The sequence below is a fragment of the Balearica regulorum genome, chromosome Z, assembly GCF_011004875.1.
Source record: "Balearica regulorum gibbericeps isolate bBalReg1 chromosome Z, bBalReg1.pri, whole genome shotgun sequence".
NCBI lineage: Eukaryota > Metazoa > Chordata > Aves > Gruiformes > Gruidae > Balearica > Balearica regulorum.
Window position 1 is genome coordinate 48755316 of NC_046220.1, and position 25265 is coordinate 48780580.

Consider the following 25265-nt stretch of genomic DNA (forward strand, 5'->3'; position numbering starts at 1 on the left):
CCAAGAGAGCTGCCATGGGGGCTGACCAGCAAGCATCCATGGTCGTCTAGATGTATCCTTTTCAGCTAGGGCCTGGTGGCAATTTTTTCTCCTGACCAAGTACTGGTTCATGTCACAATCTCAGTATGTACAATGCATGAGGATTAGCTTCCCTGTCCATAGCTAGCGGCTTTCTTTCAGGATTTAAGAAAGCTGCTAAGGATGCTCTGTATTAAACTAATTTCTCCAAGGTGATTCTGGGCACTTAGTTTTGCACCCACCTCTGCTTTCTGCATCAGTGCAGGGAGGTTCTGCCTTCTTGATGGTATTGAATAATATATCCAGGTGAAGTTTTATTTATGCTTTTGGAGGAACTTCAGTCTTCCTGTTAGAAAAGGTGTCAGGGAAATAAAAACACCAATGCTACAATGATGCATTGAGTTGTAGATATCTTAGATTTTGCTTGCTGGAGTTCTGCTTTTAAGTATTACAAAATGTTATGATGCACTACTCATCACTTCGCCATTTGTCTCTGATAAACAGAAAGTCTGGAGCAGTCTTTGAAACAAAGCCTGAATTAATGATTTGTTTACAAATGTGAGCATGCTTTCAGTCTTTAAATATGTAATTGACTATGACATTCTGCTTCAAGTTATTTAATAGAATTACAGTTTAGTATCTTCTTTGTTAGGCTTTTTCCTCCTCCTTCAAAGTGTCCTGGCACAAAGTAGAGAGTACACAAATTACTTTTTAACCAGTCAGAAATCTCTGGTTTAGGGTAATAAAGGGAGATAATCCTGCTTTCATAGTAATAATACAGTATCTGTACAGCTCCTTGACTCCTGTTAATGCTAACGAACAGTATGTGCCCATACTAGTGAGAAGACAGATGCTGTTATTTACCTCATTAAAAAGAGAGTAGTAATACTTTTGGATACCGTGAAGCACATGCTGTATTTTTAACTTCGTTTTTTTCTTTCGGAATTGCCCTCTGTTTCGATTAACCATGAATGTAATCATTCTCCAAGGACAGTGAAGTGGCATTTTATATGAGAAAGAAGCTCAGTACCATCTCTCCTCGAGGGCGCTCAGCACTCATGGTAGGAAGCAAGGAACTGCTGACAATGTGGTTAAGCAAACAGAGATGACTTTCTAAGCTGGAACCCATTCCTGAGGCTGTATCATGTGAGGAAGGCTTATGTAGACTTGGCTTAGTACAGATTAGAACTAGTATAACAAATTGGTAGATAATGCAGAGCTGCATTTAGGGACTTGTGATTAGAGCAAAAAAGAGAGACTGAGCAGCAGTCATAGAGCTTATTAGGAGTGTTTTTCCAGACTGCTAGCTGATTATTTTTCAGCAAGTTATTCCTCAGTCCTTGAAGAGTTAGAGGAAACTCAAGGTGTTACCCAGGCAGTGTGAAGAGGAAATGGTAAAACTAGTGAATGAAGGATTAGTGGGGAGGGGAAAGTGGCTGTATTTTTCAGCATAAAGGGAACTTTATCTAAAAAAGGAAAGTAAAAAGGAAAAAATGGACAAACATGACATATGTTATGCAGCAAATGTAGGCTTTCTTGTTTGTCAAAAGACATCTGGTTTCTGTTCTATGAAGCTGTTTCTCAGTCAAGTGGTTCTGTCATAAGCAATGTCAAGAATTCATTAGAGAGCAAAATTTCACAATTTATTGCCTCTTATTAAAATTTTCAGAGATTTTCCACTCCTCAAGTAGGTTTATATTTGGTGCAGAGATACTTTAGTACCTAAAAGATCTGTTTTCCACTTGAATTTGTTCAGTTTTGAGTCCATGTACGCTTCTTTGAAAGAGTTTACTTTTTCTTAGGAAGTGTAATACTGATATATTATATCAGGGATTATTTTTATAGCAGAAGTGATAACAGATTTTTTCCCCCCCTCCAGGTAAAGTTTTCCTAATAAGTACTGATGAATTAAATTAAAGATTACAAATCTGAATGTCCTGAACAGCATGACTGTTGTCTCAGTTGACATTGCTTATACAGTTGCAAAGAGCTGAAGGAGGTTAATGCCTTTACAGCTCCTTCTGGAAAAGTTTTAAACAGGAGTTTCAAGATGCAACAGGAAGTCTCTTTGCAATGTGTCTTTCAGCAGGTCTTGTGGCTTCCAGTCACAAACCCAAAAATCCCATGATGCATAAAGGGGTACTTCACTCTTTAAAGCAATGCCAAGATACTGCGGGTTATATAAGGAGGACTGCTGAATTCTTCTGATATGTTTGAGCCTAGGAAAATAATCTATATGAAACAAATTCTTGTTTCTCTTTATGCATTCTGTACTTCCTTTCCTTAAGATATGTAGAATGGACTTCTGCCTTCTCTTTCTCCTTCCATGTTTCTGTCTTTCAGTTGTTTGCCTTACCTTTGCATTGCTGTTTTTCTGTGCAGACCACTTGACATTTTGGAAGGCTTTGAGGGGTTGTGGGGTTTTTTTTCCCTGAAGCAGTGAAAACTTCCTGAAGCATCCAAAATTTGAATTGAAATGTCCTATGATTAGATACTCTATCAAGCAACCTTTTCAAAGACAGCTTAGAAAATAAAAGTAAAATCTTCTGCTGTTTTTTCAGTGGAAGAGATTTGTAGGTATTAGTTTTCCTGTTGTAAGGAATACTTAATCACACCTTTTGACAGTCTGGTTTTCTATGTAAACAAACTTCTGTGTGTTAGATTTAAATGTTCTGTCTGTCCATTCACCACCCTTAGCTTCTGAAGCTTAGACAAATTTGTCTGAATCTGATTCAGAGTGGATTAAATTCATGCAAGCTTCATGAAAATAAGCAGCTAGATGGAGAAAAAGAGACGTGAATGCTCTAATGCTAGGAACAGATGCACTGAGACACATTGGGGAATGGCCAATGGGAAAGAAAGAACATTTGACTATGAAGCAGCATGTAATTGGGGTTTCAAGAAAAACAAGGCTTCACAGTTCCCCTATGATGGAATTACTTTTGCTTCTTTTTTTTCTTTTTCTAATTAAGAACCAAGATAGACTGCTTTAGCAAGAGAAGGGCAGCAGCACAGTTGACCACACTCATTGTGGCTGATCGTTATTGAATGGGAGTAACTGTAAAAATGGTTTTTCTGCTTGGCTTTTCTTTTTCAATCTAAAAATTAAGGATAAGAACTCAGTGCACTGTTGAAATTGCACAAAACCTCTGTCCCACTGAAGTGTTCTTTCTGATAAACTGTATATAGGGATTCCTCTTGTTCTCTCCTGTGCTGCTGCCCCCACACCCCCCCCCCCCAGTTTATCTGTGCCTTACTAGTAGTCTGCATTAAAACTGGCAATCAACGCAGCTGTGATCATGCTGTTGTGGAAATTTTTACTTTTAGTTACCAATTGCTGACAGCTGTTAACTGCTGTTAAGAGATTAATTATAGGATTTTTTTTTACTCTTATGCAGAAGTTCCAACTACATGTCACTTATTTAAAAGAAAAAAAAAGCTGTCATTAGTAAATCTCATTAATGTGCTGTTAGCAGCTGTATTTTCTTGTATCTCAAGATCTTTATGCTTTAAGGTGTACTGCGTTCTTTTTTTTTTTCTTCCTATTATAGGATTACAGCTGTACTAGTTAATAACATCTAAATGCTAATGCATAATGTCTAAAAGTGTTCAGGGGTTCTTAATCAAATAAACAATTTATGTTTATTTGCTTATTCATTGTGCTCTATAGGAACAATACTGTGACAAGGTTAACAGAGCAAGAAACTTGGCAGAAAAGCAGATTGAAGAATACTGGTTTAAAGACCCTAACACTGCTATCTGCAGTCCTGAAGAAGCCTCAAAAAAAGCATTGTTGGATAAAAGACTAATACATATTTAATGTAATCTTACAGTTTAATATTTTTTTAATGATATAGGCTGGCATTAGAAGATAACAATGCCATCTAAGTGTACAGAATTTGCCCCTCTCTGGAGGTGTCAGAAGCTAGTATTTGGGCTTATTGTAGTTGGTTTAAGAAGCGTTTGTGGGAATAGAAGAGAATCTTTCTTGCCATGTAAATGCTTGTCCTGGAAACGTACCAAAATACAAAATGTCAGTCTCTGGCTTCAAATGTGAAATGTAAAGCAAATCTGGATTATGCACTAGTTTCATTAATTTACTAAGGCATGTCTAAATTTCAGTGGTTTAAGTCTCATACATATACCTAGTATGATGATCTTTTTCTTGTGGAGTTCATAGTCTTAAAAAAGATTAATCTGAAATTTGCTTTTCCTACTAGCTTTTCACTGAAGTCTAGCTTGTAATAGTTACTTTCATAGCCAGAGGAATACTGAGTAATCCTGAAATTCAGTGTAAATGGTTAAGGATTATCAGTCATTAGAAGCAAGTACTGAGTGGTTAGTATTAGTACGGTGGGATCAGTGAGGCATCTAGATTTTCTGAAAAAGAAATACAGTTCTTTCTCCATTTAAAGTTTTCTGAGCCATTTACACTTAATCTTTTAGTTATTGCAATATTAGAGAATGCTTAATAATGTATGAGGCTGGAAAAAATTAGTTATAATGCTGCTCTACTGATGTATTATTTAAGTATGTGAAATTACTCTTAATATATTCAGTATTTTTTTATAGGTATTGGGATTCAATATTAAATACTATATAGCAAGTAAGAATTCAGAACAGACATTAACTCCAGCAAAACAAGGAGAGCTGACTGATTCTCAGATGTAAACTATTTGCTTGCCCACTGATATCTGAGGCTTGTGCATAAAATAAAGGCTAGAAACTCTAAATAGAAATTATTAGTAACCGTGGCAAAACAAGAGGCTTTGTATTTTGCCATGTTATATTTACCCTTATTGGAGATTCTGAATAATTTTCAATTATTTAACTGTGAAGCGTGGCAAGAAAGCAATAAGAAAGATAATTTTTAGAAGGTGTAGCATGAGTATTTCCTCAATGAAATTTTGTGAGATAGGCAAGTATTTTGTAAAGCAAAGGTGTTGTCCCTGGAGCGGATCAGCGCTGTCCCAAAAGGCAAAGGTCAGTGTCCCTGACAATGGAAGAAGGACCTAACAAGGACTAAAGGACTAGTCCTGTGAACACAAGTTCTTCAGTCTGGAGCAAATGATCCAATGTGGTGGTTTGTAATTAAGCTCGAATGAACCTTTAATTTCACCTGTTCCTGCTCCAAGCCTATAGATATATATTTGATATATAAAAGGTACATATTTTTTTTCAGAAAAGTAGCTTAAGCAATTTCATAGATGACTGTGTTTCCTGTTATGAAAGTTCGTCCTCTTAAAACATCTCTAGAAAGAATACCACCACTACATAATTCAACAGGATATTGACCAAACCATAGTAATAATAGAAGAGAGAGCAGTAAATAAATATAGTACCATTTACATTGTACCTGTTTAATTTATTTTTTTTCTCAAAGGTACTGTCTGGAAGTTTCTGATAAAAGTTCTGGTGAATAACAAGAGATGTCACCCCCTGCTTTTTGAGTGTTTCCTCAATTGTAGTGCTGTATAGATAGGTAGCCTCAAAGCAGAGACTGTTCCAAGTTTTATTTCACTTTCATGACCGAGGGACCCTTCTTTTGGTAAAAGGTTCACCAGGTGGCTCCAACCATTCAGAAAAATAAAAACCTGAAAAATTGATGTTCTGTTTGCAGTAGGCCAATGTACATCTGAGGTTCTCCTGGTACTTGAGGTGTTACCTGACTTTACCATCAGGTAACTGGGATTTGCAATTGTTAAGGAACAGACATTGGTAGCCCTATGGATGAAATAGGAGCTCAAGAATGTGTCCCTCACCAGCAAACATATCTATAAATTTTTAGTGGATCTTTTTAAATATCACTGTTGTAAGTGTAAAAACAGCACTACATATCTGAAAGCAGTGAGTCTTCCTGTAATTTGCACCAAATTGCAGTATCATGAAATACTCAATGTGGCTTCGTACTGGAGTTCTCTGTTCTGTCTTCCCTTGAGATGTACTACTATATCATAAGCCAGTCTGCAGAATTATCGTAAACTTCATCAACATCACTTTAAAGAGTAATGAGTTATCATTTTCATGTTTTCTAATTTGATGGGATACTTTGCCTTATCATGCTTGATAAACAGTGTGACATAATGTGACATTACAGTCTGAACAGTGTGTTGGGGGTTGCTTTTTTCTTTTTGGTACATTTTAAAAGCAGCCCCTTATGTTGCTGTGAGCTTCCTTGTGAGGATCTCTGCATATCTACTGAAGTAGGAATGCCTCAGTCTGTGCTTACTAAATTAGTTGGATCTAATTCCATTCAGCTGTTGATACCCTGTTTGTAGCACTTTTTGTTGTAATTTGTTTTAATAGAGCCCTTCACAGAAAAAAAAATAAATTATAAATTATTTAGCCAATGTTTCTGGAAGTAACTTGGTTGTTTATAAGTAGAAGAAAAACCTAAACTTCTTTTAACTTGAAGTTTAAAATTATTGAAAGTTAAATACTCAGATGTGCATGTGAAACTCCAGTGGTAATAGTAGTTATTTAATGCATAAGGAAATGTTTCCTTGACTGAATTTGTCCCTCTGCATGCTGCTTTTCATATGCTGTACTCATCCTTTCAAGTCTAACTTTATTACCTTATTTTTTTCTGGTGACGAGGATCCAGAGCAGCTTCTCAGAACAGACCTTGAGTGTACATCCCTCCAAGGGCTGATACACATTGGAGTGTACCTCTCAGTGGATTTGGCTGTTAGTATTTTGTAATCTAGACTGACTTCCTAAATTCTGATTGCTTACACCACCTCTTTTCAACTACAATGTCAGGTGCAACCTACTATGTCAGGTACAAAAAGGACAGGTCTCATCATTTTAATTAGCACCTGTAAAGGTGTATAGGTTTGACTGTCATGAAATTGATGTGCTTACTGTGATGTTTACTGATTCACATATCGTGGTTTTCCATTAGGGTGAGTGTAGTAGCACAGATTCACTGTCAGACTCCTTCACTTGAAGCAGCATTTAGATCAGTCATACCTATTGTTTTCTCAGGTCTGTAGTTTTGAAGTTTGTCAACAGAGTTATTGAAATATTACAAGGGAGTTTTACTACATTTGACCTACTTTTTTCCAGACACACATGTAATTTATAAAAATTAAATGCAAGGTTGTGTTTTAGAGGTGATATAATATTTCTACATTGTAAACATTAGACTAATTCATTTAGTTCAACAGGGCTGTAAATACCTGTTGTCCCTGTTCACATTTATATGTATGCAGGATGGATTTTCTGAAACAGTTGGTATTGAGTTGTACCTTAGAACAATAGTTGTACTGTTTATTTATCCTACAAGTTATCCTACAATGCCGAGATTTTAACAATCAAAACTCATGATGCAATGAGCTGATAATTTTTTCAAAAGCTTTATATAAGAGTCTTCAAACACATTGGACATTGCAAATGTGCTGCTATTTAGGGGATAAATATTCTGTGGCATATGTAACAGGAAAGTGTATTTCATGTCCAAAAATAGACATCAAAGCCTATTTTTATTACAACTCTTCACAATGGTGGAGACACAGTGGCTCATTCTAATTAATGGCTGTTGTATTTTGGCATTATTTGAAAGAAGCTGATATAATTACATTCTTACAAGAGCTGTTCTTCACACTGCAGGAGAAAAAAAAAAAAACCAAAACAAACAACAACAGCAAAGAACTAAAACCAAGATACAGCTCAAACTTCTGGTTTGGTCAGTTGTTACTACCTGGCACTGTTTCTGCCATTCTTCAAAGGTTGTGCAGTGACTTGGAAAGGAGGCTGAAGAGTTCTGCCTGTCCTGCAGGCTGCCTTGCAAGTAGACACATTATGATATTTGTTTTTCCACGAAAAAAACAGGAATCTTTTATTTCTAAAACTGTCACTTCAGTTTAGTATAAATAAAGCATGAAGGACAGAAATAGTAATTAAAATTCAGGAGGGTTTGAAGGACACTAGTCATTATTATTATAGATAATCCTGTCTGCTTATGCTAGTTCTTTGACAAAGTCTATTTTTTTTCCTTATTCCTTAAAAACTTAATAGGATCTTACATATGTCATCCTTAGATTAAAATGTGTAAAAGTTACGCTGTTCTACAAATCTGTGGAAAGTGGGTCTTACTTAGTTGTTCATGCTGAAGATCCTGTGCCTAATACTCTGTTTTTCATATTTGCAACTAGCAATCCTTAACAATCTTTAACTTTTTGAGCTAATTTGAGTGAGGATTTTTTTACATATTGTGTCCAGGAGAGCATTTTAGAAGGACTTCAGAAAATAAAGGTTTTATTTTATTTTCTACTCAAGAGGAAGAGAACTTGAGCCTAGTTTTTGATCAAATGTGTTGAAGTGTGCTGATTTAGAAGATCAAAGTATGGCTTTTCTCCTTGCTTCAGTGTAAGGACAAAAAATGCTTCTTAAAATAGGATCCACATTAACACTAAGAATGAGACCTTAAAAAAAAAAACCACCAGCTGCTGCTTCTCCCCCCTTCTCATACAAAAATTGGAAATTTTGTTCTTATGCATATTTTCATGTAGTTCATAATCCACTAGTTGGGATGCATGTTCTTCGTGCTGTCATTGCAAAGCAAGTACAACAAACAAAATGATTGTTGTATTCTGCTGTGAAAATTATTTCTAACTAAGCAGCTGTGACTAAGAAGGTGTTACTGCATTATTACACATAAGTCCTATACTGCAGTTGCAGCAGATTTCAGCTCCTGGCAGAAGTGCTTGCTTTCATACTGACACCAGTATGGGCTCCAACATGGCAGAGACTTGAACTTCCACTTTCTCTTTCATACACGTTACAAATTAGCTTCCCAGACTGGACAGTTCATGTTCTTTTAAATAGAGAAAAATGTCCAGTTGTTGAACTTAAGGTATATGAAAGAAAGTTCTGTCTTGCAACAGTTTTCCTGTGCTTCTTTTAATAAACAATTCTTCATGCAGGAGATGAGCCTTACTTGCAGAATTTATCTCTAATTATTCAGTGTGAAAGTCACAGCAGCAAGGAGGTTCCTATCTGCTGAAGTTGTGGATCTTTGATTGTAAGAAAAAAGGTGGTCCGGCATTTGTGTTGTTTCATTCTCTTCTATTATGCCTGATTTTGTTCAAGGGACTTTAGTTGCTGCTGGTTTTCTGTATGTAAGATTACTATGTGTTTGTACTTTCTTCTGCCCCTTTTTTCCCTTTTCTTTCTGTATGTTAATATATATAAAACACATTATTTGTTTCTATATATTAAATCTCCTTTTTAGGAAGTTCACTACTAAATAACCAAATTCTGACATTTATAGGAGCTCTTCTTTGACTTAACATGCTGGTTTTGTTTCAACCCTCATTTTCTACCTGTGGAGTGTATTTCTGTAATGGGTAGGAAAAGAGACACACTCCAAATCGGAGATGGCATTGTCTTTGTGTTATAGGTAAAACCAGTAGTTTAACAATCCCAAGACCAAGTGCTGAACTCACACTACTGTTGTTTGCTATTCACAGCAAGCTGTGAAGCAACATAGATTATATTTAACAAACTAAAAGCAAAAGAAATGCAGTGCCTTCTAATGGAAAAATGAGAGAGTAGTTGAAGAAAAGTGTCACGTTAAGCCAGTGAATTAAACTGAAATAATAGGGAGGACTAGGCCTTAGTCTTCTGATGCATGAAGGATATCAAATAAAATGCCACTGGTGTAAATTGCAGAATCCTCACCTTGTCTTGAGTTCAGGTTCCAGCAGTTTTCTGGAAGTGAAGGAAGTTAAAAATAGCAGTAAAGGTGGCAGTGATATGGCCTGGTATGTATATGAAAGGAGTAACTTTTTTTTTTGTCTTTAAACCTAATCCAATGCAGGAATGAAAGCCAGGTATACACCACAGCCTGCTCGACTTGCTTTACAGTTAGTAAGGCAGAGCAATATTTTCCAGAAGGAAGGGCTGACCGCTGGGTTTGCATATTTTTATAGCAGTAGTAGCTGCTCACTGCACGTTCATTTAGTATCACACGGTTTTCATGTATGGGCCTTTGTATGTTCAGAGGCCTGAACTGTGCAACAGCAGAGATCAAATTTCTACGAGCAAAAGTGACTATCTCCGCCCTCCCTTTGTGCCAAACGTAGTATCTTTCATGCCAGAGCTTATTTTGTGGGTGATGATAAAACATAGTCTAGCATTTGGCAACAGCCCCTTTTTTTTCCCTTCCTGTCTGTCCTCCCCCCTTCAGTAAAATGAAGCATTGGCAGAAAACTGATGTGCTGAAATGTTGCTCAGCAGAATACAATTAACGGGTGTGAGAAAAACCCTACTAAGTTAGTGGGAGCTGGGTCACCCTTGGAACAAAAGAAACAGTCTTCTATTGGAAAGATGCCTAATATGCTATAAAATAGAACATTGTAACGTGGCAAATGTAATGCTGTGCACTTAATACTAATATGACATGCGGGGTGACTGATGAGGGCATGCTGGTTTTGCCCTTTCTGAAATTATACTCCATTTGAAGCATACTTAACCTACAAAGTACTGCAAAGGGATGGGGGAAATTAATCATTTCTGGACTGATGGCTGTAACTATATTTTCATACCCAGTTATAATGCAGAATTGTTTTCTTTTTACCTTGTGTGTAAATAGATAAGCACTTTTGAAATATGTCTCTGCAAACTGACAGTTAAGTTTTCAAGGCAGCCTGGAGTCTTAGTTTCTGGCAGCTAGTGAGAACAAGCAATAATGGGCACCTAATTCCATTAAAATACCTTTGAGAATTTCAACTTTGTGGTTCCAAGTGTGTTTACAAAACAAGATTCCTGTGTAGTTTCACATTCTTTCTAGATAGTAGAGAACAAAAAATTGTATCTATGAATGAAATAATACAGTGCACCTGCTCTGTAAATACCACTTCCTTGCAGAGCTCTGCTAATTACAGTACACTCTTGTTCTCCCACTTCCCCTTTTGAACTGTTGGCTGCAAGTGATCCTTGTATCTGCATGAGAAAGTCTGATGCTACTGTTCCTAATTACTGAATCTTTTTTCCCTGTTTTGAATTAAGAAATGCTGCCAAAATTTACACTATGTGTAATGTGGAAGTAACTTAATTTGAAATTAATGAAATTATCCCACATTTACTGTGACATAGTTTCATTCTTTAAATAAATATTAGAGTTCAGGAACAGTATTACTTCCTGATGAAATTCTAGTTAATGCAAAAATAGAAACTATGGTTTGTGTACATTAGTCAAATATGAGCTGCCAACTATCTAGCCATTGTCAACACATCTGTATTTCTCCATTTACATTCCCTCTTTTCAAGTATTTGCAGCTTTTATGTTTGAGATAAACATATTTTAAAATTTTGAGCTATGACTGATGTCTTGGTAATTTGCATATTTGGTTGACTGTCGTCTCCCTTCTCTTTGCAGTAAAGGGTTGCCTTCAAGTTCAACATGCACTTTAGAAGACAGTGCCATCTATTTGACATCAGAGCAGAGCACAGTAGAAATGGAAAATGACAATGCTTCAGTTTTGGATGTCTACTTAGTAAGTTGTCAAACTGCTTCTGATGGGCTTTTTCCCCTGTAATTTCTTTGACACTAGGCTCAGTAAGTGACTAAAATACATGCTTAACCTCAAGATCCAGAGGTTCACTGAGGTATTTCTTACATGAGACATATGCTTAAGTATCTTGCCAAAGCAAATCCTTAAAGAATCTATGTGCCTGTTAACTATTGTGTTAATAATGAAATATGCCAAAATGCCTTTCAGTTTTTCTCTACTGGTAGGGGTTTTTTCCTCATTATTTGTTTTCCACAGGTGGCGGGGGCGGGGGGGGGAATCTTTCCTCTTAATGTTGAATGTTCCACAATGTAGAAATTAAATTTTCTCAGGAAAATTCTGTGTTTACACCAGTGATTCTGAAGCCAGTGAAGTAGGGCTCAATATGAAGTACACTTACTCCCCTTTGTGCTCTGAAGGGTTGTCCAGTTGTGGTGGCTGGAGTATGATTAAAAATGTACCTTTTCTTTGCTGTTGTGGTTTCTAGTGAGTAGTTTATCAGATTGCTGAGCTCGGGTCTACATCTGTGTGTTAAAAATTCTCTTGGTATTTACAGCTCACATTCCACAGTTATAAAGACAGTAGGCACCCAACTCCGGTTCCAATTGAGTGAATTGTGCATATAACCCTTTTACACCATTTTGAAAGTCTCAGTATAAATATAGGAGGGAGCAATGTTAAGCTTGGCTGCTTTTCCAAATGTTTGTTTTCCTAAAGTACAAATTAAGCCATTCTGATACTATCCTAGTAATATTTTCCATCTGCTTTCATAAATAAATGTCTGTGGCCTTTGGGGCAAAAATTGTACTAGAGAGGAACGGTCAAAAAGGAAAGTCTGTTCATTAAGTTTCTAGTAAATGTTTCACATAGGCATGGTTGTTTCCTTTATAGATACAGTTCACTACACTCTTTATTTTTCTTATCTCTAGAGTTTCCTGATTTTTGTCTTAAAAGATCTAGAATATCATATGATCATAGAACAGTCCAGGTTGGGAGGGACCACAAGAGATCATCTGGTCCAACCTTTCATGGGAAAGGGAGCCCAGATGAGGTTATCTAGCACCCTGTCCAATCACATCTTGAAAACCTCCAGTGATGGGGACTCCACAATGTCCCTGGGGAGGCTGTTCTAGTGATTGATTGTTCGTCCTGAAAAAATTTTTCTTGTGTTGAGATGAAACATGTTTGTGTCTGATCCCCATGCTGTTCCTCTGTAGACCATACCACTGACTTTTTTTTCTTCTTCTTAGCCAGAAATGCTTGAGTATATACAGTACCCACTTAATAGCTACTAATTTAATAGTCCAGCACACTTAGGGCAGTTGTTTTCTATCCTGCCTCCACTGAAACAAGACAGTAGCAAGTACCAGTGGGCAATTAGATGAAGAATTGACTTAACTGTGACCTCAAGTAGCCCATTAAATCAGCCTATTCGTGTAGGATTTTTGTTAATTGGGCTTGTTGCTGATACAATGTTGACATGAGTCGTGTGTTAAGAGGCACTCACAAATCCTAGAATGTTATGGGAAGTGGACAAATGAGCAATCATATGCAGCCTAACCTTGCTAGCAGATTAGCTGACTTAGTGAATAGTGCTTTAAACTAATGAACTTAGGGGGTAGGATCCTGAGCTCTGACGCCTACAACATATTCATAAGGAACAGGGTGGATGAGCACACCTACTAGAGTAGTGGGGAATGCTCCCCAACCCTGTACAAAGGCAAGAACCCGAAGTCCAACCACCTCAAGTGCATATATACCAATGCATGTAGTCTGGGCAGCAATGAGGAGGAACTAAAGCTCCATACCCAGACAGAGACTTATGGTGTGATAGGAGTTGCAGAAACTTGGTGCGAAGACTCGCATGACTGGAAGACCACAGTGGATGACTACAAACTCTTTTGGAAAGATAGGAACGGAAGAAGAGGAGAGGACGTGAAGTTGTACTTCATAAAAAAAAGAGAAATAAGACTATATGGAGGCAAGCTATGGAGACCACGAAAGTTCTCTCAAATGCCTTTGGATCAAGATTAGATGGTTCATCACCAAGGAAATCTTTTGTTAGGTATCTGTTAATGACCCATCCAACTAGGGTAATGAGGCTGATGAAACCTTACTTTGGCTGCTCAAGGAAGTCTTAGGCCAACAGAACCTGGTCCTCATGGGTGACTTCAGTTACACAAACTCTGTTTGGAGAACAACATAGCAGTGCACAAGTTGTCCATGAGATTCCTGGAATGCGTGAGGGCTGCTTCCTGCTGCAGGTGCTGGACATGCCAACTAGGAACAGTGCGTTGCTAGATTTATTGCTTACAAACTGAAAAGATGTACTTGATAGTGTAAGTACCAATGATAGCCTTGGTTACAGCAATCACAACATCGTGGAGTTTAAGATCCTGCTGAGCATACTGAGGACCAGAAGTAGGACAAAGGCCCTGGATTTTAGAAGGGCCAGCTTCAATATGCTCAGAGCCCAGATGCGAGGGATTCCATGGGAAGCGTGCATGGAGGGCAAAGGAGCTTGTGAGTGCTGGGACTTTTTAAAGAACAGCCTCCTGGAAGCACAAGAGCAGTCCATCGTCTACAAAGTGAAAGGAAGAAGGAAGAACAAGAGACCACCCAGGCTTAACAGTGAGCTTTTGGATATGATAAAAGTGAAAAAGCAGCATACCAGCTATGGAAGGGTGGCCAAATACCCACTGAGGACTACAAGAACCTTGCTAGGGAATGCAGAGGTGCAGACAGCAAGGTTAAGGCTCCACTAGAACTGAAATTGGGCAGAGATGTCAAGAAGAAGAAAACATTCTTCAGACATATAAGCAGTTAAGCAGAAGCCTTGCTTCAATCTTGAGAAAGTGGTGGAACAAGTCCTCCTAGAAACTACTACAAACCAAATGAAACAGGCAGTTGGGAAAATCCAGCACAGATTTACCAAAGGCAACTCATGCTAGTCTAACCTGATCACCTTCTACAACAAAATAACATCTTTTCTTGAGATGGAGAGAGCAGTGGATGTTGCTTACCTGGATTTCAGCAAAGTGTTCAACACTTTCCCACAATGTTTTCCTGGACAAATTGGCAAGACACGGATGGGCAGGAAATCGTCTCGCAGGCTGCACTCAGAGGGTGGTGATCAATGGGTTTACTCAGTCTGGCAGTCTGTCACAAGTGAGGTCTCCCAGGGATCAGTACTGGGCCCCACACTATTCAACATCTTCATAAATGATCTGGACGATGGGACCGAAAGCAGCCTCACCAAGTTTGCTGATGTCACTAAACTGGCTGGTGAGGTGAACGTGTCAGAAGGGAGAGCCATCTTACAGAGGGACAGGCTGGAAGAGTGGGCTAGCAAGAACTGTATGAAGTTTAACAAAGACAAGTGCAAAGTCCTGCACCTGGGACAACATAAGCAAAGAGCCCAGCACAGGCAAAATGATCTGTGTGGCTGGGGAGCAGCCTTGCTATGAGGGACCTGGGGGTCCCGGTGGACAACGAGCTCAACATGAGTCAGCAGAGCACTGCTTCACCAACCAAGGCAAATGAGATCCTGCATCTGCAGGCACATTACTAGCAGAGATAGAGGCATGATCATCCCACTTTACTCAGCACTTGTCAGGCCACATGTAGAGTGCTGTGTGCAGTTCTGGGCCCTACAAGTCAAAAAAAAGACATAGACTGGAGTGGATCCAAAGGAGGGCCATGAAGATAATTAAAAGGCTGGAGAACCTGCCCTATGAGAAAAGACTGAAGAAGTTAGGTCTTTTCAGCCTGTAGAAAGGAAGTTTCAGGAGGGACCTCATAATTTTCCAGTACTTAAGGGGTGCCTACAAAGAGGATGGAGGCTCTCTCTTCACAAGGGGCAATGGGTAGAAGTTGCATCTGGAGAGGTTTCATCTTGATATAAGAACAAACTACTTTTACAGTGAGAACAATCAATCACTGGAACAACCTCACTAGGGACATGGTAGTTTTTCAAGATGCAATGGGACAGGATGCTAGATAATCTCATCTAGGCTTCCTTTCCCATGAAAGGTTGGACTAGATGATCTCTCGAGGACCCTTCCAACCTGGGCTGTTCTGTGATTCTTTTGGCCCCGCTTAACAGAGAAACTGTTTCTTGTTGGTAACTTTTGAATTTGGTTTATAATATAACAATGTTGTTTATCACTAAGACTGCTCAACACTGTGAAGTGCTTTTCATAAAGTTTGAAGTCTATAGAGTGGATGGTGGAATGTTCTGAAAATCTAGTGACAGGCATAGGTAATACCTTCTGTAAAGCTGTCCTTAGGAGTTTCAGGTGTGTTGATCTCTTTAGTTAGCTTTCAGCTTGTAAAGTTAGCTTTCATTGTTATTATGTCTGGGAGACTGCAGTAAGTGTATGTCTATTTCACTGATCAGTATCAACAGAAAAATAAATAACCCCCAACTCTGGACATTATACAAACACCAAGTGTTTATTCCCCTGAGCAAAGGTCTGGAAGAATAAATAGGTCGTAAGTGGAGAGAGTCATAGATGCTTTTTTGACCTAGCAGTACGCTTTCTCTGCACCCCAAAAAATCCAAACTCAAAATTCAATAATCAAGGCAATGTAGTGGCATATAACTCAAGAGTCTAGGTATGCAACAGGTGACAGCTTCAAGGAAATTGGATACTGTGGCTAAGCACATATTACTTCTGAAGTGGCAAACTCATCTTGAGAAACTACTTACCCCGGCTGTCTTGGTCCTGTCCCACACGCTGTATTGATGTCTCCTTAACTATTTTGAGGTTGCTGTGGAAGTGTACTGTAACTCACCCTGTATGCATGCTGATGTGTTCGTGGAAGAAGAATAAGATACTGTTTTGTGCACTGATCTTTTAGTTCCTAATGCCCCCCAATATCCGTCCTTCAGCAGACCCAGAAGCCTCTGGTTGGGAAAGTCCGATACTAAAGGATCAATGATGTGTGTTATCAGTTTGATCATTCTGCTGCTAAGCAGAAGTTACTTTTATTTTTATAGGAGGATGATTAAATGCAGGCTAGAAATGAAAGATGTATGTTTTTGAGAATACTAGGAAGAGGTCAGTCATTTCTAATATGTGTCTCAAAAATAAAGCAAATCAATGATCTTTGCATTAGCTGATTTAAGCCTCAATTGAAAAGGTGACAAGATACATTTTGACCTTTTACAAGCATGAGGAGAAAATGTAGCTTTAAATGGCATTCCCAGATTTTCCTTTAATCCGTAGTTAATATCTTTGTCTGTGTTTCTACTGCCAGGCAAGCTGCTGTAGTCTTACCCACTAGATAGTATAATGAAAAAAAAACTTGCTTCAGTCATTCCACTAATCCTTTGATGTCTCTGCCTCCTGCTTTGAAATGCTAAACTTACTTGGACAAATTTTAGTGCTTTAGTAAATTAAGAGCTCTGAATTTTTGATCCTATGAATGAAAAAAATAGACATTGTAGTAAAATCACATTGTGTTAACTTACTATAAGAAAAAGCTTAAAAATGGCATTTGGCTGAACAGTGCTGTGTACAAATTCAGATAGTCAAGTAAGGTGAGGTGGAGCAGAGACTGTAAAAAAAAAAAATTTTTTTTTCGTCTTACAAGTAAGAGCATTGGTTTTGGGGTGTTACATTAAGGGAACACCACGTAGACTGACACCGTGCAGCTGATCTCAAAATTGAGAATTTACCTGGTAACAGCAAGAGTTTTTGTTCCAGGACACAGGTACACGGGTGAGTTGGCAACTGAAGGGCTGGTATGGGCCCAGATTTCCTCGGTTCTGAACAAAGACCAGATTCAGCAAACCAGCATTTTGTGCACCTGCCACTGTAAGCAGCACTGTTAGGAACATTCTCAAATCCAAGTTTACTTTAAAATTCTATTGGTTTATTTTCTCTTAAATCTTTTAGCCCAGATGATAACTTAAGAAATCTAGCTTTTATGAATAAAGTATGACTAACCATGATCTGCACTGAGCAGTAAGTATAAGCCAATCTACATTTCCAAATACTCTAGTACCATACAGTGGGAAATACTGAATATTCTATTAAAATTATTTTAATTTTTAATTAAAGATTGAAGAAAGATAGAAACAGATATATAAAATAGTTGGAAATTTTAAATGTTTCTCTGCAGAGTATTAAAACATGAAAGGGTTCTTGCTTTTATGAATATGTAATACAGTGATAGATTAGATACTTAGAAGGAAAAGATGCCATCTGATATAAACAGAAGGTGTCCTGCACATAAGCCAGTAACAGAGAAGGTAACACTCTTCTATTTAGCTCTTTGATGTAGAAATCTACAAAACAGAGTAAAATGGTGTTTTCCTTCTTCCTCTGGAAATGAACTTTGTCTCTTTTTAAAGTTCCCCTGAAGCCCTATTTATTGGTATCAGTTCAGGCACCATCAGCTGACATACAAGCAGAAAAGCATTAAATGTCATTGAATGCTGTTGAACACTTGTCTACTGTGTTCTATGGAATTTGATTAGTAGGAGATATAAGCCAAATCTAGCAAAAGTCTGAGACAAATGATCCTGAAGACCTTAGTCCAGTGTTACTAAGGACTGGTACCTAAAATGGAGGACCTTAAAAGTGAAATTCTCACTTTTAAAGTACGGAATAACTTAGTCACCTTGTTCCTTCTGTCCTGCAGTGAAGTCCCAAATTCTTTGATTGAACTTTCTGTCCCTGAAAGAGCAACATGTGCAATTATGAACTACTACATTGTATTTTCTTAGCTTACTCCTGAAATGACTTATAAAGGTAGCCGACATATTATTTTGACAAACTACAGTATATCAGTAAAATCAGAGTAGTAAGGCTTAAGAATTACTTTAATTGGTTCACTGCAAGTAGGCTTGATTTTCTTTGTACTTACAATGGAATAAGAATGTGCATGTAAATAGCACAGTGACAAACTTTGAAGTTTGCTCTGTTGTGATGCTGTACATCTTAATTCATATGTTGGTAAATATAGAATTTAAATCAATAAATATATGTCCTGCCTATAGGAATTCATTAATGAACTATTTTGTTTAAAGAAAACTGTGTATTTAACTATAATATAAGATTCTTATGTAGTACAAGAATGGTTATGTGGAAATACAGCATTGCCTCCTGTTGGTGAAAGCTCACAAAATTTGTATATAATTTAGAAGTCACCAGCACTGAAGATATCGTTGCAAAGGATTGATAAGGGCTTCAGTACAATAAAAGAATGGCATGACTGTAGTGATAAGCAAGCCCAGAGTATTTAGAGTCTGGTTAGTGTGGCTATGATTTGTGTCAGAAGAATTGCATAAATAATAATATGACATTTAGAATTATTTATGTTGTGGTTTATGTCCAAATGCCAATTTTATTACAGGATTTTGAAGTCTTAAAACATCACTGGAGATTAATTTTGTATTGCAAAGCTGCTGTAGATGCATAGATAAGCAGATTGTTCTATAAAATGCCTGTTTAAAAACTCAAAACTGTCTGGCTCTTCTTACTCTTCAGTGCTCTTCCTCTTTTCTTCTGTTCTCACTCCCACAGTTCAGTGTTAAAGCCTGTCTCTGAGCATTTCCTAGTGCATATTCAAGCCCTTCTGACCACCAGGTTACTGTCTAACTACTCATCTTCATGGTTACTTTCTCTTACAAATATTTTCAACCCCACAGCTATTTTCAGTTTAGCACCCTAAGCTCTCTCTAGTATAAACTCTTCTTTCGGAGAAGATGATTCCCACCTGGCTCTGATCAAATGAAGCATCCTAGTCAGATGCAACTTTGGAGAGGGGATTGTGCTTCCACCATAATTCCTTGATGAGGTGTTTGGTTTTCATTCAGAAATATTTTGCTTTTCTGTCTTTCACAACATTTGATTCAATTCTAATCATGTTGTAGTTTTCTTCAGTGTGATGTTGTGGAGTAATAGAAATGCAGCTGAAATTACATGTAAAAACAAGCTAAAAAGTGTGCAGTCACACTGTGCTGCATACTTCAAACTTTGATATGTTGCTCTTTTTCTGGAGGCTTCAGTTCCTCTGCCTCACCATTTCCTCTGAAGATACCGATGGAAAAATATGGTAGATTGAACAATAATTGTGGGACTATGAGAAGGGAACTCAGGCCTCCTCACTTATAGCCATCCTTTCTTTCCCCTGAGAGCAGAATAATCCTTAAAATGTTACATGTGCATACTGGAACCAATCAAGCACTTTTTTTCTCAAAGTGGAATCCTGTTTGTTTAAGGCTGAAGGGGGCAAAACTACTTGTTTTACACAGTGAGGTAACTGCTCCTTTTCTCTTATCTGTCTTATCCCGATATCCATCCATACACGGTCTTAAAAAGAGAGGAAAGAGACCTATGTCTCTCATAAAACCGAAACCTGTTGTGAGGTGAAACAACAACCAGGAATGTGAATGTAGTTTGGCAGAGATGTTCTTGCAGAAGCAATGTTATGTAGGAAGCAATGTAACAGCAACATTTCAGTCACCCTTGCATGAAAATTAGACATGGGAATTATGCACTTGATTAGATTAAAAAGGTACCATTTCAGATTACAAGTAACACATAAAAAATGCCAGCACATATTGTCACTAAAAGACAGGTTCTCGTGCCTGGGGCTTTTAATGTACCATATGAGGAAATCAATCAGCTCAAAACCAAATCCTTGTAAAGAGAACTGGAGCACAAAAATGCTCCAATACAAAAAAACCTCAAGTAGGCCTAAACGTTGTAAATCTATTATATACCCAGCATGAGACATCTCAGACAGTGATTACAGGAATCCATCCTGTAAATTTTCCTTTATTTATCATTTTGGACCCAATTGCCATGGCCAAGCTCAGTCTCTAACAAAATAATGTTTCTTATATCTGCGTATATAAGTAACCCCAAAATCTGTGCAGTTGTTAGAGTTGCTTAGAGAATCATGTTCTGTGCCTTGAAATAGATGGAGTTTTTTCCAGAATAATATGCACAGAACTGAACTGTACCTGACAAAGATTAACATCTGAAAATCTCACCTCCTTAAAATGGCATCAATACTATGAACAGCATTTCTGTGACTAACTCACACAGCAATTGCTGCTAGTTTCTGTCAGGTCTGTTTTTTCCAACTCTGTTATGCAAATTTTGCTGATAATTTTTTCCATCGCTGAAATGCTTTAGAAGGATCAGAGGAAAGGGAACAAGAAGCAGCTAGTCATACTTGCATTAGTGGAATTAGTGGAAGCATAAAGCTAGCATCAGTGATACAGCTAGTCTCCTTAAAGAGTGAAAAGTAGTGAGAAGACCAGAGGGTCTGAAGTTGTGTTGGGAGACCATTATATCTGTCAAAAATGGACCAGCAGTCATTCGGATCTGAGTTTTCAGCCAGAAACTAGATGGTGCTAGTGAAAATTTAGACTAATTTATCTTGACTTCATAAAACATTTTGTTTATTGCTACTAGCAGTTTTCAACTTTGCCAAACTGATTCTTAAATTCTTTTTTTTTTTAAATCCTTGTTAGCCTTATGTCATATTCTTTTTAAAATATCGGTTTCTTTAATTTTAGTCACTTGCCCAACAATTTCACTTTGCATATTAAATTGTTCTGTATCCTGTAAGTACATACTGCTTTACTTCTTTAGCACATTCAGGTGTTAATATAGCAGTAGATAGACTTTCATTGCCAGACCATGGCTATCTAGAGAGAGAGAACAGCCTCTGAGAAATTAGCACTGTGCTCACTAGCATCAGTGATTATGAACACCTAACGCTGGTGCACAATACAGTAACAGGTTTAAAGATTGCCACAGAATTATATTGAAATAGCACTCCTCAGGGTTCAAGGTCTAGTGCTAGAAGTCATAACTAAAATATTGATTTAAATCTACTGCTTACATTTTTCTAAGATAAGCTTTAAAAATGCCTTTGGAGATTTTTTGTTGTTGTTCATAGTCAAGATTAGATTGTTGTTGAACTATTTAAAGGTTAGTTAAATGCTTGTATTGAAAAGTACCACTTAAAGGTGACCTTAAAAATCTGTTTAATAAATGGAAACTTATGCCCTCATATTTTTTTAATAAGGGTTTAGAGAAAGGTCACTACAGATGCTTTTTTTTCTGGTTTTGTGTCCTGCTCCATGGTGGATACATTAGCTGAGATGCATTCAATTTACTGCAATGTTTTGTTGAGCTGTCAGTCTATCCTTCGTTTGAGCTGTAGTAATAAGCTGATCAGCAAACAACAGTTTCTCTTCAATTCATCTCTGACTCCATAGAGATCCTAGGAAGTAATCAACTATTCATATTACATAACCGCTGCTTCTGTAGAAGACACTGTAGAAAACTCTAATTCATTAATATTATTAACTAATTTTTTTGGTGTGAAATAGAATGATTGCTATGACATCGACTAGAACATGAGTTGTGCCTGAAAGTTTTTGGATAGATACAATTTTTCAACTAGGGAAGGGCATCATGCAGAAGCATACATCATGTATAAAAGTCCTGTTAGAAGACTGCTGGCTTTCCCCTAAAGCTTTTAAGTAACAAAGGCCCCAGTTGATTCTGCAAGGTAATAAAAGCTGTTGTGAACTGCTGAGTGTTCTCAGTTTGGACTGTCTTCTCTGATGTCCAGAGTGTTCAGCATTTTGCAGCAGCAAGTGGTTCTATTTCATGTAACGTAAGTGTACTGCAATGTCTGCAAAACCAAAGGGTTTAGCTGTTGTACAAGAAGAGAGACCCAATGCTTTTGATTAGGGGGCAAGGTAAGAAAAGAATCACTGCCAAACTGTGCTGCAGCCTGTTTAGAGGAAGAAAGTTGTTACCTGTTTGTAATTCTGTGAGAAAACAAATAAGCACAACTCTTGAGTTGACTTGTCCTTTCTGTGTTTCCAGTAACAAGGAATACATGAAGAGTAAATCTAAGAGAAGTGACCATGGTTAATGAAGAGCACTTTCTGCACTCCTGATTTAAGAAGGAGGAATTTGCTGAGCCTAACAGATGAAGAGTAATAATCAACTGATCTTATTCTAAGAAGTGTCAGGATCTTTGAACCATAGAAAGGATTGATGCACTTGGCAAAAATGACGTGAAACATTCCATTCTCTGCTATCATACACTGTTGCTTGCTGAACTGTGAAGAACTCTGTGTTCAGGTGGCTTTCTACTATATTGCCAATCACTATTTTTGGATTTGAAAGTCATATTTTCTTATTGGCTCTCTAGTGTTTTCATTTGCATGCTTTCTGTAGCTATGCATAAGCAAAATCTATTATCTGCTTTACCTATTTAAAAATAAGCACAGTGGTGAATAAAAATTTCATTTGTTGTGATCCTTCAGCTCTAATCACTTAGGTCCATGTCAGTGGAAATTGGAATTGATGTCATACAAGGCTTAGGGTAAACCTCTGCACATACTATATGAAAATGAGCCTCTAAAGATATTTTCACTGTTAGTGAAAAGGAGAAAAAAAAAGTTATTTATACCAAGGCCTTATGTTGTGTACATATCTTGTCTTTGAAATATTTTTGATTTAGTTTATTTCTTGTAAAAGAGAAATTATATAATTTATTTAGTAAATACTACTGTAAACTATAGTTTTATTGATGAATAAAGTATTTTGTTCTCAACAACATCACAGCTGTCAACCTGCTTTTGATCTGTACAGGACTTACTGTTCTGGTATTTCTCTACCTTCATGAAATGGTCTTGAGAGGCATCTCAACAGATAGGACAGCCACTCTATAATGTGGTATCTGTCTTAATCTTCTACCAGCTCTACAATGAAGAAGAAAATCTTGAAATTAGAGTAGAAGAGGCAAAGGAATATACTCAAGAGGCATTGCTTCATAAAAGCTTTTCAGGTTTTTCAGTATGGGCAATCATTTTAAGATAACTACAGAAGCTGTCTGGTTTCCTTAATTTCCCTAGCAGCAGAGAGATAATCCCAAACACCAGTGACCATAGATCCTAGATTTCATGCTTTGATGTGGTAGTGTATTTAATAACTACACAGGTATCACTTGGAAAGTTTATGCAAGTTATTGGTAATAACATTTCTTCTAGGAGTAATTGTAGCAAACCTGCTGCATTGGCAAAAACCAGAATTTGGCACTTTAATTCCTAAAATTATGCTTTGTACTTTGCAGAATTTTCCATTTAAGGTTTTGGTGTGTTGTTTCTTTTTTCCTTTGATGTAATCCCATAACAGTGACATGGAGGGGAGTATTATTCCTTAGTTATGCACAGAATAGAGAAATGGAAAGGTTTGGGGTTTTTTTCCTCTAAGATGTAGCGTCTTTGGCTTAACTTAGAGCCTATGTCTTATGATTACCTCTTTTCCAGGCTTTGAAATTAAATTGCTTAATCTCAGCAAGATAATTCTTCTGCAGCATTCTTAGGAATGCAGGAGACCAATCTGTCTGCCCTGTGAGCAGAAACATTTTGTACATCTATGTGAACTGTCTGCTTCGTGCACAGTGTACAGCATATTTAGGCTGTGTCTCTTTGCAAAGTAGCTATTTCTGATTAGTTTTATTTGGGGAAAAACGTGAAATTTCTTAGTTTAAGCACCAGATTAACCTTCATAAAGCACATACATGCTGCTCTTTTCCCAATTACCTAGCAGACTGTAGTGTCTAAATCATTTGTCCTTAGGAAGACCCCTGAGGACACACAAGTTAACTGCAACAATTCTATCCAAAACCAGAATGTCTGTACTAAACAAGTCAGAGACTGAGCTGTCCTTTGTGTACAGTCCCTTTAACACAGTCACTTATAAATGAAAACAGTCACTTAATGCTTGCAAAAGGAAATCCTGGATAGACTATGGAGCCTACTGGGAAAACCTTCTCCAAAACGTGCACTATTGGGGGAGGACGGGGTGACTACATGGTTCCACTGAGAGGGAAGAGGGATTACAGATAAGCAATGTTAATGATCAACAACTTGATACCCATTCCTTTCTCTAAGACATGAAATGGTGTAAAGCTTCAGACATCAAAGACTACAGGAGCTTGTAAGTATGTATATGTTTCATGCCTACGTATTTCAATTCTCTTCATCTTGTATTGGTATTTTGCATTGGTAGCACTTAGATGAAAATTTAAAGACTTTTAAACATAGCTATAAAGCTGATGAGACAGTGCATGTTGGGTAAAAATAAAATATATACAGAAGGCATAATCAACTGGGGCATTAAAGTATATTGGTCTATTTCTCCAGGTCTAAACAGATGGAACTCACCACAGGGAGCAAAATTTGAAGAATTAGGTCACAGACATAGGCTATCTCTGTGCAGTGGTATCTGAATACTCTGTCCCTGCAATCTGCCTAGAAGGAAAAAGCACAGGTTGATGTCTGCTTAGAGAAAGGTAGGGAATAACTCCAAATTTGTATATCTGACCCTATAACTTAATTATATGGCATTCAGGGGGTGAGTTTTGCCTTTGGTGGTACTGTATAATAGTTGTCCTCAGAAAAAAAAAAAAAGTGCCTTCATGTCCTTGTACTAGATTTCAGTGGTTTGAAAATACCAACACCTATCCTGAGATTTGTTTTCTTGTTGACTTTGCTTATACTTCAGGCAATTTAATATCATGTAACTCAATGCTATTTTCCTAAACCCTTGACATGAGACAGTGATAAGTGTAAAAATATAGAAGCTTAGCTATAAGAAAACTTATATTAACTAGAAAGCTGCTTAAGGCCTAGAACTATTTTAAAGCCTATAATCGTGGGAAAGGGGTTTGTAATCA

At 37.4% G+C, this 25265-nt stretch overlaps 1 protein-coding gene across 4 annotated transcripts in view; it reads left to right on the forward strand.

Annotated features, from left to right (window-relative positions):
- PIP5K1B (phosphatidylinositol-4-phosphate 5-kinase type 1 beta) overlaps positions 1–23143 on the forward strand; it is a 117069-nt gene extending 93926 nt beyond the window's left edge. For 3 of the 4 annotated variants that reach the window (XM_075739247.1, XM_075739246.1, XM_075739248.1), the window contains 2 exons: positions 11402–11519; positions 22403–23143. In XM_075739247.1, the coding sequence (XP_075595362.1) occupies positions 11402–11519; positions 22403–22405 (121 nt within the window). In that variant the 3' untranslated portion in view covers positions 22406–23143. The remainder of the gene's footprint in view (positions 1–11401; positions 11520–22402) is intronic. The other variant, XM_075739249.1, reaches the window with a different exon arrangement.
- The last annotated feature ends 2122 nt before the right edge of the window (positions 23144–25265 follow it).